This window comes from Pristiophorus japonicus, chromosome 16 (assembly GCF_044704955.1).
Source record: "Pristiophorus japonicus isolate sPriJap1 chromosome 16, sPriJap1.hap1, whole genome shotgun sequence".
Taxonomy (NCBI): domain Eukaryota; kingdom Metazoa; phylum Chordata; class Chondrichthyes; family Pristiophoridae; genus Pristiophorus; species Pristiophorus japonicus.
In genome coordinates this window covers 10450868-10465494 of record NC_091992.1, presented here as the reverse complement: position 1 = coordinate 10465494, position 14627 = coordinate 10450868, and the positions used below count along the sequence as shown (strand labels likewise).

At 41.9% G+C, this 14627-nt stretch overlaps 1 protein-coding gene across 4 annotated transcripts in view; it reads right to left on the bottom strand.

Annotated features, from left to right (window-relative positions):
* The window catches only part of ulk2 (unc-51 like autophagy activating kinase 2), a 110629-nt gene that overhangs the window by 42772 nt on the left and 53230 nt on the right, over window positions 1-14627 (bottom strand). For all 4 annotated transcript variants that reach the window (XM_070856975.1, XM_070856977.1, XM_070856978.1 and 1 more), the window contains 7 exons: window positions 13321-13394; window positions 9758-9859; window positions 8394-8452; window positions 7116-7198; window positions 5502-5552; window positions 3801-3889; window positions 1256-1427 (listed from right to left, as the gene is read on the bottom strand). In XM_070856975.1, coding sequence (XP_070713076.1) covers window positions 1256-1427; window positions 3801-3889; window positions 5502-5552; window positions 7116-7198; window positions 8394-8452; window positions 9758-9859; window positions 13321-13394 — 630 coding nt within the window. The remainder of the gene's footprint in view (window positions 1-1255; window positions 1428-3800; window positions 3890-5501; window positions 5553-7115; window positions 7199-8393; window positions 8453-9757; window positions 9860-13320; window positions 13395-14627) is intronic.

Below are 14627 nucleotides of genomic sequence, written 5' to 3'. Positions count from 1 at the left end.
GTATTTTTCGCGCAAAATACAGATGCGCAGAGAGCCAAATTTTTGGCGAAAACATTATTTCGGGTCTTGCACGGCGGCACTTCTTTCCCCGGCGGTACATGAAAACTGCCGCCGCAAAAAGTCACCGAAATTCCCGCCAACTGTTTTTTTGCCAAATATGGTGAAATATCGCAAAAATAAAACAGTTGCAAAGTCGGCGAATTTCTAGCCCACATCATCGACCAGGCTATTACCGCATAACCTAGGCGTAAATAAAGTGTAAGTTTTGGACCTTCTGAAACCAGAAGAAACTGGAGCAACCAGCCTTATTAGTGATTTGTGAAAATGCTGATGGGAACTATTGGAACCTATAGCATAACTACACTTTAGCTGCACAAAATAATACCAAGACATTAAGCAGTTACAAGTCACACAATTAAGTATGACCAAGCTAATCTGGGTAAATCATCGTGACACAATGTAAACACCCATTTGTCACTCACTATAAATGCTTTGCTTTGTTGTGAAGGAGTGTCTGAAGTTGCAACACTCTATAACGTTAAACACTATGTTGAAGGACACCAACTTAGTTTTCATTTAAAAATGAATGGAATTGTGGAATCCAATCCTGAAAATACCTTTAAATTTCCCAGAAACCTATGCAATAAAAACAGAATTTGGTTTATTTCAGTCACTTTAAGCCAATTGCCCCAATTATAAATGGATAGAATTGTGGTTGTGCAATCCCTAAAAAAGCTGGTAAAAATCCTGGAATCCTGTGCAAAAATAAGGGAATTTGACTTATCTATCCACAATAAATCAGTGGCCTTTAGTATGATGCATGGAAAATTTGGAGGGGGCAGGAAAAAATCTATTCAGAAAACTGAATACAAGTATGATTTCACTTCATTATTTATATTTTTGGCAAACATTTTTGTGCTAAATTGAGGCAAGTTATTCGATTGCTGGGATTGAAACACTTCTCTATTTTGGGCATCCCCAAATCATACAGAATAAAGCACCTTTACTCAATGCAGCAACTTGCTTTAACCCCAAACTCGGGAGATGCAATGTGTAAAAGGAGCTGGGAAAAAGCTGACAAAAGTCTAACTTTTACAAATCAGTAAGCACACCCTAATAGCCTATGTTGCAGCAATGCAATCAAACTGTTCAGAAATCCCCAGTTTTTCTTTCCTGTTTAGATAGTTACAAAGACACGTGTGAAGGTTTGAGATGAGTGAAGCAAAACCATCAAAAGCAAAGAGCAGTTGCTTACATGACTGATCGGAAGAGATGCTATGTGGAACTAGAACAAAGTCATCTGTGTCACATGAAGAGTTCTTACTGCCACTGCTGGCAGAGTCTTTGGAAACCTGCAGATAGTTAGGCGGGCCCAAAGGCGGCGAAGACAGAGTGTCCTCCTGTATGCGTTGCATGTCTGGCAAGGACTGAAAAAAGAGAAAACAAGTTCTATTATACTAACTATATCAGAAGGTAGTGTTAGACTTCACCTTTATAATCATGTGGTGGCCAGGGCCATTAGAGGGAGCAGTGAGTGGCGGCTCGGCCCGGAAATTGGCGCAGTCCCGGCCTGCAAGACCATCAGCAGGCCGGGGCTATTGGAGGGAGCAACGTGTGGCAGCATACCACTGCAGAGAGCAGCGCGTGCTGCTGCTGGAGGGCGATGGCTATGAAGCCAGGTCGCTGATTGCAGTGCGGGCAGGCACAGCAGGAGGGGCGAAGGAGCAGTAAGAGTCCGTAGAGGAAAGTGACCGGGGCCCAAGAGAGGCGTGAATCTGGGGCCCAGAAGAGGCGAAGGCCCAGGGGCAGCACGGGCCAGCCCACACTGCGATGTGTGCACGCGCTTGGTCTGTGCAGCAGAGCAGGTCTCCAGTTAATCTTGGGTAATCCTTGCCACTGGACCAAGACCTAACTCTGTCAAGCCCGTGTGGTGGCTGGTGTGCAACAGCCACCACACGTTAAAAAAATCCAAGCAAGGGCATCGTCCACCCTTCACGATGTAATTCTGGATCTGGAATATTAGGTCCTTCATTGAAACACCTGTGAACTCATCCCTTTTTGGCGTGGAAGCAAGTCATCCTCGCTTCGAGGGACTGCCTATGATGATGATAATCATGGAGCTGTATTAGTAAAATTACAAACTGCAGCTATTCTGCAAGATTTCTTCTAGAACACAAAACAGATTTAGACAGATGGTTGCTTAAAATAAAATTACCCTTTGAGGATTGCAGTTGTATATTTATTTCACCATATAAAATATAAGGCAAGATTAGACTGGTCCATTTTCTCTGCAATGTATTAATTCCTCTATTCACAGCATTATAACCAGAATTTAGAATGGCCTCTGAAAGGTAAAGGTACATTACCTTTGCGAAAAACAGACCAAGACACCTAACCACGAAAGTATCCTTCAAAGCCAATGTCCTTGAGGAAAAGCAGTACTTGGTCCCAATCATACTTGAACTTTATAATCTGGTTCTGCCTGCTCTGAAGGGTTAGACACCGTGTAACACAACACTTAAGCTTTAGATAGAAAAATTCACTTCAATGGAAAAAGGTTTGCTGGCCACTAAGCCAAAACATTCTATGACAATAGATGGTGTCACAATGTCTTTTACTGGACACTCAACAAGCCACTTGATATATTGTTGATCACCTACCATTTTCAAGTTATCTGGTCATGTTTTAGGGGCTACAGCAAAACACAAAAGGTTACACGCTCGGGCAGCTTCGAACCAGAAGTCTCGAGTTGGAGTTTGAACACTGCTGCTGACTAGCACAAGCTTGTTTCACTTCAGTGAAGTTTATTTTTCTGCAAAGCCACCTCACAGAAAGAATGCAGAGAAGCAAAAAATTCCATCGCAAGGGTCGGAAAATATTCGTCACAAACCATCATCAGGGAGATCCCAGTTATGGACAAGTCCACACACCAGACCTTTTACCTTCTAAGCTTGGGAGATTGTCAAAAAGATGAAAGCAAATGGCAATGAAATATACAAGTGGGGCAAGTTGAAGATTACATAACTGGACTATAATTTAAATCGTCACGGGTGGCATGCAAGACAGAAGGCCATCATTCCAACTTTGGTATCTGAGCTTCAAATCCAGTTGCCAATAAAGGGAGGAACAAGTTGTTCTGGTACACCACACAGTGTGCTTGGCGTAATAGAATACCAACAAAATAGAGCTGATATCCTGACGAACGGTCATCAACCTGAAACGTTAACTCTGTTTCTCTCTCCACAGATGCTGCCTGACCTGCTGAGTATTTCCAGCATTTTGTTTTTCTTTTATATTAGAGCAGATATCAGGCTGTGTACAGAAATGTATAATAAGCTGTAGTTATATGCGTAAGCTTATTCTACAGCTAGCTTTGATACAAAAAATGCAAACTTAGCTGGAATACAAATTAGATTGGCATGAGAGAGAATTGGAGTGACGTGGGCTATGAAATTAGCATCAAGCTAATTTCTCTGCAAATAAATTACAGCATGCTATATCTCTGCGGACTGGTTTAATTTCTGTGTCTGCAACTCGAGGTTAATAATTTTTCTTGATTATCTCTCTATTAAATGGGTATTCTTTGACCTGAAATGACTATCAGTCTTGCTAAACTCGAATTAAATATAAAATGTGAAAGCAAGAAATCTTTATAGCAGTTTCAAATCGTTCACTTACCAATAATTACCAATTAATGAAACTAGCGAGAGTCAGATTAATTCATCATTTAACACCAATGGCAGAAATTTAGTCAGATGCTATGTGGAATGAATAATGCATCAATAAAATCGGCTACTTACAGGAGGAGAGGCAAAATGACAAGATGGCGAGCTGCTGCAAGAGCTACCAGAAACAGAACCAGGGCACGTGGGTACAGGCACAGGGCACGCTGCAGATATAATCATTCCAATCTATTAGATTTAAAAGCTATATTTCATTACGGCTTTGCACTAGAATATTCAATTTAATTGATCAGATGTATTTCACGCACTCTCCCCATCATTCAACCAGGCCCTAAATTCAACAGGGCAAGATGAAGTGACAGAATAGTAACGTGGAGAAGATGAGTGCCATAATATCATGCTTCCATTTTCCTTGAAGCCGTCGCACAAAGAGGTAAAGGGAAGTTTGAACAACAATGCCAGCAGTGACGGGATAACTACTGACTGCTGTTCTATGCTTGCAGCAGAAAAATACCACTCAAGTCACAGAAATAATCTTTACTATGAAATAATGCCCTCTGCCAGCTTCAGCCTCTCCCATTCTGCTGACATCAATTATTTTGTTTTCTTGGATAGGCCATCTGCTAATTTTTTTTTAAAACACAGTACGTCAAGAACATTAGTTAATATAACAATATTAGCAGCAGAAGCTATAGTTTAAAAGTTTGTTTAACTTTCCAGTGCTACAGAAGAGTTTACTTGTCCAGCTGTCTTCAGGGTATGGGGACTGCTAATCGGTCTGCTGGGAGGGTAACTTCCGAGGTTGATACGGTTTTAGGTGTCAAAGATTGACTGGCCCCATTTATGAAATGACCATGTCAACCGTTATAGTTTATTGGATCAAGAAACATTCTCAATCTGAATTTTATCTAGTGAAAGCCCTCTTTTTTTTTAAAAACTGGCTGTTGCCACCAATTAAATATACAATAAGTGTCAATAGGAGAGGAAACCAATCCTTCTTGGTAGTCTGTCGTATCCAACAAAGACGTTGATGTGCTAATCATCAATGGCATGTGTCTTCAAGTGGCTGTATCGGCCAATTCTGGATGCACATAGTCAACGACAAATTGGCAAAAACCTCAAATATCATTCATGATACTCCCTCATACAAAAATATGTAAAACAGATGAACTGCAGATGGTCAATAGCATGTATACAATCTATATAAATTCCACTTACCTCCTTCCTCTACTAACTGCCCCCCCACCCCACCCCCGCAAAAAAAACTTCACACAAAATAACCAGGACAAGCGTCAGGGTAAGTTGATTACCTTCGCATAACTGGTCGTAGTCGTGATGGATGGGCATACAATGTGGGAGATACGAAGTTACAAAACATAATCTGTGCATTTAGATGTAAATTATAAATGGGGAGGGGGGGTGAAACCATTTTCCAGCATCTAGGCTAAAGTCAACAGCCAGTTGAGACAGAAGTTATGAAATTTAAATCAATACAAGCTGTTAATTTACACTGAATAGAAATTGGAAGAACATTCATGTGAACATTAGGCTCAAATAAGAACTCTTGTATAAACTCTTGCTCTGGCAGACTTTAGTTACCCCCGAGGGTGAATTGGCTAAGTACTGTCAGTTGCTTTGGGCAGGAGGTCGTAAACTGGCTGAGGTGGGATCTTTCTCTGCATTGTCCAAGTAGAATTTATGAAGAGAGCCATTAATTGTTAGTATCATCTGCCCTATAAACCAAAGGGTGATTGCAGTGATTTTCCCCACAATTTAGTAAAGCCCAACAAATTTCAGTAAGTAAAATCAGAGACTTACATTTTTTGACCGACGGTGTTTGATCCATGAAAGGATGGTTAAAGAATGTTTCTGCAAAACAAAACTTCAAGAGTTTGTGCCAGCTTTTATTCTTTGAAGTTCTAAAATCCTGTTCATTTTGAGCTGCCTCAGACTCGTGAGCAGATTCCAGGGAACAAATATTACAAGCCAAAAATATATTCATCATTTGACTCAAAGGTATTGTAAATATATTCATTTTCCAGTAAAACATGACATTTTAAACTTAACATTCAATGCTCTTATTGGACACAAATATAAATGGTGCTGTAGAAGTATAGCACAACTGCTGATCGGAGTCAAACAACAGCCAGCTGGGATTAATATATGAAGCTGAAAGTAAACTGTTAATTTCCACTGCACAGAAATTGAAAGAACACCCACCCATGTGAATGACAAAATTAGACTCAATTAAGAACTCCTGTATGATCTCCAGTATTGGCAGACATTCGCTTTCCCTGGGGGGATGAGTTTGTCAACCAGAGTCAGTGTCTCATGGAAAATAATTATTTATTCTGGTTTGGGTTGATTCCCTCTCTGCATTGTCCAATACAAGCAGGCTGACAAACATGCAGTCATGCCATTTCTGGGTGGGCCTTTTCTAGCTCAAGACTGGGGAAGAAAATTGTGGATGTGGCTAGAAAACAGTGTTTTAAAAAAAATATGTACATCACAAGGATGGTGCACAAACTCTAATTTAACAATGTATCACACAATATTAACATAATACAACAACTTGCATTCATATAGTGCCTTTAACGTAGTAAAACATTCCAAGGTGCTTTTAAGACACTCCTGAAAACCTACCCTTTTTGGTCACCTGACCCAACATCTCATGTGGTTTGGTGTTAAATTTTGTTTCGTAACGCTCCTGTTAAGCACCTTAGAAATCTTTACTACGATAAAGGTATTGCTGTTAGGACAGGTGACCAAAAGCTTGGTCAAACAGGTAGTTTTTAAGGAGCATCTTAAAAGGAGGGTGGAGAGTTAGAGAGGTAAAGAAATTTAAGGAGGAAATTTGAAAGCTTTGGGGCTAGGCAGCTGAAAACACAGCCACCAATGATCCAACAATGACAATTGGGGGTGCACAAGATGCCAGAATTGGAGGAGTACAGAGATCTCGGAGGGTTGTAGAGCTGCAGAAGATTACAGAGATAGGGAGTGTCGAGGCCATGGAGTGATTTGAAAACAATGATGATAATTTTAAAATTGAGGCACTGCTGGACCGGGAGCCAATGTAGGTCTGCGAGCACAGGAGTGATCGGTGAAAGGGATTTGGTGCGAGCTGGGATATGGGCAGCTGTGTTTTGGATGAGCTCAATTTTACAGAAGGTGCATAAGGTGGGAGACCCGCCAAGAGAGCATTGGAATAGTCAAGTCTACAGGGTAACAAAAGGCATGGATGAGGGTTTCAGCAGCAGATGAGCTGAGGCAAAGGCAGGGACAGGTGATGTTACGGAGGTGGAAGTAGGCAGTCTTGGTGATGGAGAAGATACGAGGTCAATACAAGGAACTGAATGATTGAATTATGATCCGCTAGGTCCAAAAGACTGCAACTATAATATTAAACGAGGAAACTGAAAATCAGTAACTTACCAAAATCCATTCTGTCCTTCTGGTTTCTCTGAAGCAAGCCAATCAATAGGCCACCCAGGTGACTAGAAGTTTCACCTGGAATGCTGTTTGATAAAGAAGTCACCATTCATCAGTAGAAAACAAAGGGAAGCAATAATGCAAGACCAAACCATAAAATTAAGCATGCTCAGTTTTAATATTTGAGTGAGGGAAAGTAATGGTGTAACTGAAGTTCACTACACAACATGGACTTGCACTATAGTCATTGGTCCATCTGCCCTGTCAATTGGTCAATCATTCTAAACTCCTTTCTCCCCATGTTTAGCAAGCCCACATTCCTTAGTAAAAACATCAGCACATGAAACCATGCAATCATTTTCAATTACGTTGGCCGGTACAGGCTGATGGGATTGAAGCTTCTGCTCTTGGCTTTAACAGTCTTATGTGGATTCTGCATGGGAAGTCTGGTTCTACAGCACAGAACTGCCAACCATTTGGTTCCAATTAACAAGCTCGTTTAGAAAGATCTTAAGGGCGGATGATGTGGGGAAATTGAAAATCTGTTATTGCATAGATTGCGCTTCTCAGGTCAAAGTTAGAGCATGTTACTAAAGTTGTAGGGAGAGAGTTTTCACTGAGTGCAGCAGTGCTATAACAGATCAGTTAGTGCTCAGTGTCAGCACAGTGGCAAAAATGAAAGTGTGCAACTTCCGAGCTCCAACACCGTTGACAGTTCAAAGCACTAAGTTGTTCAAAAGGACAATAATGCATTGACTAAGCGACAATTGTATAATCCTAATCACAGTGAATAAGTAGTGTTTAATTCAGAACTCGTTTCACAGTGCTCAAGCAAATCTCCAAGCAAAATTAATAGCAGCAGTCTCTAAAAATATGCCCAGCAAGAAGTTCACTTCTACATATGCACATTGAAACGTTTTGCCTGTTCAGAACTAAATTTGATAATGAACATGTGGGATTAATATTTTTTGTCCATCCCAGTTCTGTGGAACAGCCCTGGATACAATCCTTCTAAAACTGGTGACAGAAAATTGTACCAAGTCCCAGAGTTAAAACAGAAGGAGGCAGAGCATTGTGGCTACATGCTTTCAGGAAACCCATATTCTATGATGCATAATATGCAAGAATATGCACCACTCTGTATTCCCACTTGTGGAAAAACCTCAACAAAAAGATAACTACAACACACTTATAGAAACATAGAAAATAGGTGCAGGAGTAGGCCAAACTTATTTTAGATATGTATTTTTTAGATGAAAGATCAAGTAGGTAGACACTCACTTAGGCACTAAAGTCTTGTTCTTCTCATAGAAGAGCCTTAAATCTTGTGGGCTGTTAGCCTACAACAAAAAGACATTCAAACTTCAAAATGTAAATTAGGTGCTGGTTCAGTTATATGAGAGAGAGAGAGAGAGAGAGAGAGAGAGAGAGAGAGAGAGAGAAAAAGAGAGAAAGAAAGAGGGGGGGGCAGGGCGGGGGAGAGAGAGAGAACAATAACCATTCGGAAATTGCCCATCTGGGTGTAAGCATTGAGTAATGTGCCACATATTTCAAATTCTAGATTTTAAAACACTGAACTGTTGAACAGACGTTACACAGATAACTATAATCATCGGTTTAGTGTATGTGACCTAATTCTGATGTCATAATAAGCTGATGAATGTTAATCAGCTTTATCCTGCAGTGTGCGAAAATAAATAAAGTATTTCCCTTTTTCATTTTGTTTGTGTGCGTGGCGATAGCGATTGCACGTCAAGTTATGCAATGTGTGTAAAGCACTTTGGGACATCCCAAGTGACATGAAAGGTGCTATATAAATGCGACTTTTTTTAATAAGCAGTTGTCTCTCGTGCCACATGGTAAGAGGGTGGGCAGGTTTATTGCCCCCCACCTTCCCCTACTGCATTTGGTGTTTATGTTCCCCAGTAATATTCAACTCTTCGAACTGGTCCTGAATGATTTATGCACCCCACTGTAGACATGCACACCCCTGAATAAACATCGCATACAATCCATGTTATCCAGGATTCTCTTTCATCTTAGAAGAGCTCTTCAAAGAGGAGAAAATCTGAGAAATCAAGATTAAAAATAAGCATGTACTAACTCCATTAAAATGTTATCCCTGCTCTCAACCCCTGCAAGTCATTCCCAGCTAACAAACTCCATAAGCAAGGCTCATTGCTAACAATCTGAGATCCATTTGTTTACCTGCCAACATGGTAACTGTAAGGTTTGACAATAACAATACGAATTCCAGTATAGTTAAACCTCCACCACTTGCAGTGCAAACACCCATTTCTCACAGGACAAAGCCTTGTGTGAGGTGTCACATCATTACCCAGTTATTCATGTACATGCATAAAACCTACATAATGTTTCGCTTCCATGTTTGTACTGTTTTTGCCTTCGTACCCATGCCCACCATATTGTTGTACCATATGTGCAAGGTGTCAAATCTGGTTACTCTTGATTACCGAATGTCCTTTACCCCCAAAGTGGTGGTAGAGGGTCCTTTCACCATGGCAAATAATGGAATTTCTAGTGCACTTTACACAAACTACTGCACCATTTGAAAAAATATAACCAAATTGTATCAAAACATTCAAAGGTGCATCCTATAAAAGCACCTTCCTCTCGATATCTACCTGGAAAGGAGGCTTGCCAACAAGGCACTGAAATATTACAGTGCCTATACTCCAGAGGTCTGCCTTGGCATCATAATGTTGCGACATGATGACCTCAGGTGCCTGAAACAGAAGAAATATCAATAGTATAAAGGAGGGAGAAGCCATTACATCGTATTTCAGTCCCTATCCTAGCTGTAATTAAGTATCCTATTAAACGCCCCAACAGAAGGCTCCAAGCTTCTTTCCCCAATCTGGTTATTTTCTTCGTCACCAAGATATAATTAATAAAATGGTTTCCATCTTTAAGTGTCCATGTAGATTGCCCGTGTACTATCACATGCATAACAGGGAGCAATCAATTGTCAGAATCACAAGAAAGAAACTGGTCGATTCTTACACTCGACACCTTTATCACTTTTGTATTTCCCTCCAAGATCAACAAACCTACGACTGAGTAATCTTTTGGACTGTAGCATGTAATGCATAACTCACAATACATATGGAATAATATGAGCAGGGACAAATTTATACACGATTGTGCAGTGGATATGGCTCGAACAGTGTGGTAACACTTTCCACATGACTATTTTCCATCAGCACAAGGTGTGCCTCGTGACCCTGTATCACATTTTCACCCCCTTCAAATTTCAGGAAAGGTGAAGAAACCAAAGAAATACATGTGAAAGCGTCAAAGACCCTTAAAAAACCGTCTCCCCCCACACAAAAACAATTGCTTCTGAAGCTATATTAAAACCTACATATTGCAAGGGGGATGAAGTATAAAAGTAGGGAAGTCCTGCTATAACTGTACAGGGTATTGGTGAGACCACACCTGGAGTACTGTGTAAAGTTTTGGTCTCCGTATTTAAAGAAGGATATACTTGCATTGGAGGCAGTTCAGAGAAGGTTCACGAGGTTGATTCCTGAGATGAAGGGGTTGTCTTATGAAAAAAGGATGAGCAGGTTGGGCCTATACACATTGGATTTTAGAAGAATGAGAGGTGATCTTATTGAAACATAGAAGATACCGAGGAGGCTTGACAAGGTAAATGCAGAGAGGATATTTCCACTCACAGGGGAATCTAGAACTAGGAGTCATAGTTTAAGAATAAGGGATCGTCCATTTAGAATGGGATGAGGAGGAATTTCTTCTCTGAGGGTCGTAAATCTGTGGAATTCTCTGCCCCAGAGAGCTGTGGAGGTGGGTCACTGAATGCATTTAAGGTGGAGAGAGACAAAATTTTGAACATTAAGGGAGTAAAGGGTTATGGGGAGCGGGCAGGGAAGTAGAGCTGAGCCCATGATCAGATCAGCCATGATCTTATTAAATGGCGGAGCAGGCTCGAGGGGCCGAATGGCCTGCTCCTGCTCCTATTTCATATGTTCTTGGGCCCAAGTTTCGAGCCGCGCCTAGAACGGCGCAGTCCCGACCTGGACGCCCGTTTTTCGCGCCACAAAGTGCGCCTAAAAAAAACCTCTGTATTCCCTGCAGGTCCTCTGGCCCTCGGCGCAGCGCAGCAGGAGCTGTAGGGGGCGGAGCCAGGTCCCTGCGCTGAAAACAGTGCCGGGACCTCTGCACATGCGCGCTACAGTGGGCACGCAAGTGCAGTAGCTCCAGGCGCCCGAAACTGTGTGGGAGGGGCCCGAAGCACGCAGCCCCTAGCCCTGGCCGAATGGCCTCACTGGGGCTGCGTGAATAAGGCTCCTCCCACGGCCAGCTCCTGCTTCCTCCCGACCCGACTCCCGCCCCCCTCCCCCCCCGGACCGGACCCCCTCCCCCCCCCCCCGCCCCCGGACCGACCTCCCGCCCTCGGACCGGACCCGCTCTCTTTCCCCCCCCCCCCCTGCCTCCGGACTGGATCCGACCTGACCTCCCTCTCCCTCCCTCCCTCCGCCCGACCCGAACCGACCTCCCTCCCACCACCTCCCCCGACCCGACCCAACGCCACCTACCTGTAAATCTGGTGCTGGGGACGGGCCCTGCCCGAAGTCTCGGGCCCGGCCTGTTCAGCCTCCCTCCCCCTTCTCCTTCCCCCCCCCCCCAATCTCCTTCTCCCCCCCTCCCCCCTTCTCCACCATCCCTCCCCCTCCCCCCCTCTGCTCCCCCCCTCCCCTCGCTGTCAGAAACACAGACACTGACAGACAGAGAATGAGAGACACACAGACAGACAGAGATACACACACTGAGGGGGGCATCCCAGCACGCTGTTGGAGGGCTCCCGGTGCTGCAGTCGGTAAGTAGAAAATGTTTTATTTATTGATTTAAAAAAAAAATTATTTCTTATTAATTTTTTTTGATTGATTTATTGATGTATTTATCATTTATTATTGATGATGGCTCTTTATTTATAAAACTGAAGTGTTTAATGTTTGTAAACTTCCCTTTAAACACCCCCCCCCCCCCCAACCATTCCCTACACCTGATTTTCTAAAGTGTAGACAAGGTTTTTTCGAGCGTACAAAAATCTTCACTTACTCCATTCTAAGTTAGTTTGGAGTAAGTTTTCACTCATGAAACTTTGAAATCAGGCGTTAGTGGCCGGACACGCCCCCTTTTGAAAAAAAAAATTCTGTTCCAAAGTGAAACTGTTCAAACTGACTAGAACTGGAGCAAACTAAATGACGAGAATTCTGATTTCTAAGATACTCCGTTCTACACCAGTTGCTCCTAAAAATCAGGAGCAAATCATGTGGAAATTGGGGCCCTTATGTTTATGTATAATCCCCACCACTGCCAACCTGAAAAATCACTGCACTCAGCAGCCATTCTCCTTCATCTCTTTAAATTTTCTGACCAACTATATCCCAGTGCGATATTACATTTAAACTCAGAGATTACCACTTGGGTCAGTTGAGTCTATGTGCAAAATAGCCAAGTCAAAAAATCCATATACAATCCCAAAATTAACTACCTACAGATTGCAACTTATTGTATGGTGAGGCATACTATCTCCTCCCATTTCTCCCTCGCTCTCCTCCCTACCATCACTCCAGTAAAACAGCTTATGCAGTTGCACCAGGGAGAGTAGAGTTGAGGAGGGCACTGTGGAAAACCAACGGGTGTGTGACATCAAGCTGCAGCATCCTAATGGATTTCTAATAGAGATCAAGTTGATTTTGTTAGTTACACATTTACCACTCCGCTCATTCTCTTGCTTTAGGTTTCCACATGCTCCACACCATATTCTCGCTAAGAGGGTAGGCAGCCGGGCAATTAGTCCCATTAATGCCACACTCCTTAGTTACAAAGAGATGCTAAAAGGCACGGAGAGGTGATTTGGCTTTGCATTTGCCTCATTATAACAGAAGTAGGTAATTTGGTCAGCACTTAAGACCCACTCCCCCACCAACCTCTGAGGCACAAACCTGTATGTGTGTCTAAGTTGCATTTCTTGCTATCTGAAGGGGGTGGGGATAGAGCGGCTGAAACAATATTTACAAGTTGCATCATTGAAGTGCAGATTGCAAACACAAGTACATATAATTACTCAATTATAAAAGCACAGTGCTGCACAAGATATGCAACATTTCCGCAACAATCTCCATCCATTTAGAAGAAACCACGCTGATACTTCACTCACCATGTACATGGGAGACCCACAAAGAGTGGCAGCCATCATGTTACTCTGTAAATACCGGGCAAAGCCAAAGTCAGCTGCAGGGAAATACAAAGAAATGTTCTGCAATATTTTCAATAATTTGAAACACATGATTTTCCACCCCCCCCCCCCTCCCCCAACAACATCTGACTAAAGAAAACAAGCTTGAAGAAAGGAAAGACTTGCAATTATATTGCATCGGAGATAGATAGATTTTTGGGCACTAGGGGAATCAAGGGATATGAGGATCGGATGGGAAAATGGAGTTGAGGTCGAAGATCAGCCATGATCTTATTGAATGGCAGAGCTGGCTCGAAGTGCCGTATGGCCTACTCCTGCTCCCAATTCTTATGCTCTTATCTCATCATGTCCCAACATCTCAAAGCCATTTATATATAGTGAATTACTGTGAAGGACATTGACTTATGTAGTCATATGTAGCAGTCATTTTTCACACAGAGAAGACCCCACAAACAGCGATGCGATGAATGGCCTGTTATTTTTCTTTAAAGTGGCACTGATTGGTAATGAGGAAATTATGACGCGGGGAATATTGTAACCGTTCTTACTGTGTCTTATTAAAACACAGTTGTAACTGAAGCAAAGCACCACCTTAATGTAATTTTAAGAGAAAAACATATCTGCAGTGCAACACAGCCTTCTCAGTAACTAAAGATAGTCAGATTCAAGAAACTGGAATGAAATGAAGAATCTCGTACATGTCCGAAGAAAGTTTAAAACTTAATTAGAATGATTGTAACATAGCTGGTCAGGTGACTCAAAACATACTTGTAGGTCACTCTTCTATATCAGTTCAATTCATAGCATTTACAAGCACTTAAAAAAAGGATAAGGACTATGATCAAAAGTAAAAAAAAAATACACAAACTAGATATTAAAATAATGACAGATCTTTGCAACTATTTTTAAATGGGGCAGTGACAACAAAATTGGACATTTAAGCAGTATTATTCAAGTCTATACAGGAGCTGACTGCCTCTTTAAGAAATCAGTCGCTTGTTCTTGGACAATGCCAAAAACAAAATACTTTCAACCAGAAAAAAGACAATTAAAAAAACAGAATCTGGAATAAAAACAGAAAATGCTGGAAATACACAGCAAGTCCAACAGCATCCAAAGTGTAGACTCTTCAGTTCTGATGTTCTTTTCTTGAGATAATGAGTGACCTGCAATTTGTGTTTAATTTGAAACTCCAGAATTACACTGGAGTATTTATTTTAGTTTATGCAGTACAGACTGAATTATTCTGTTTACCAAATAACTGCCAT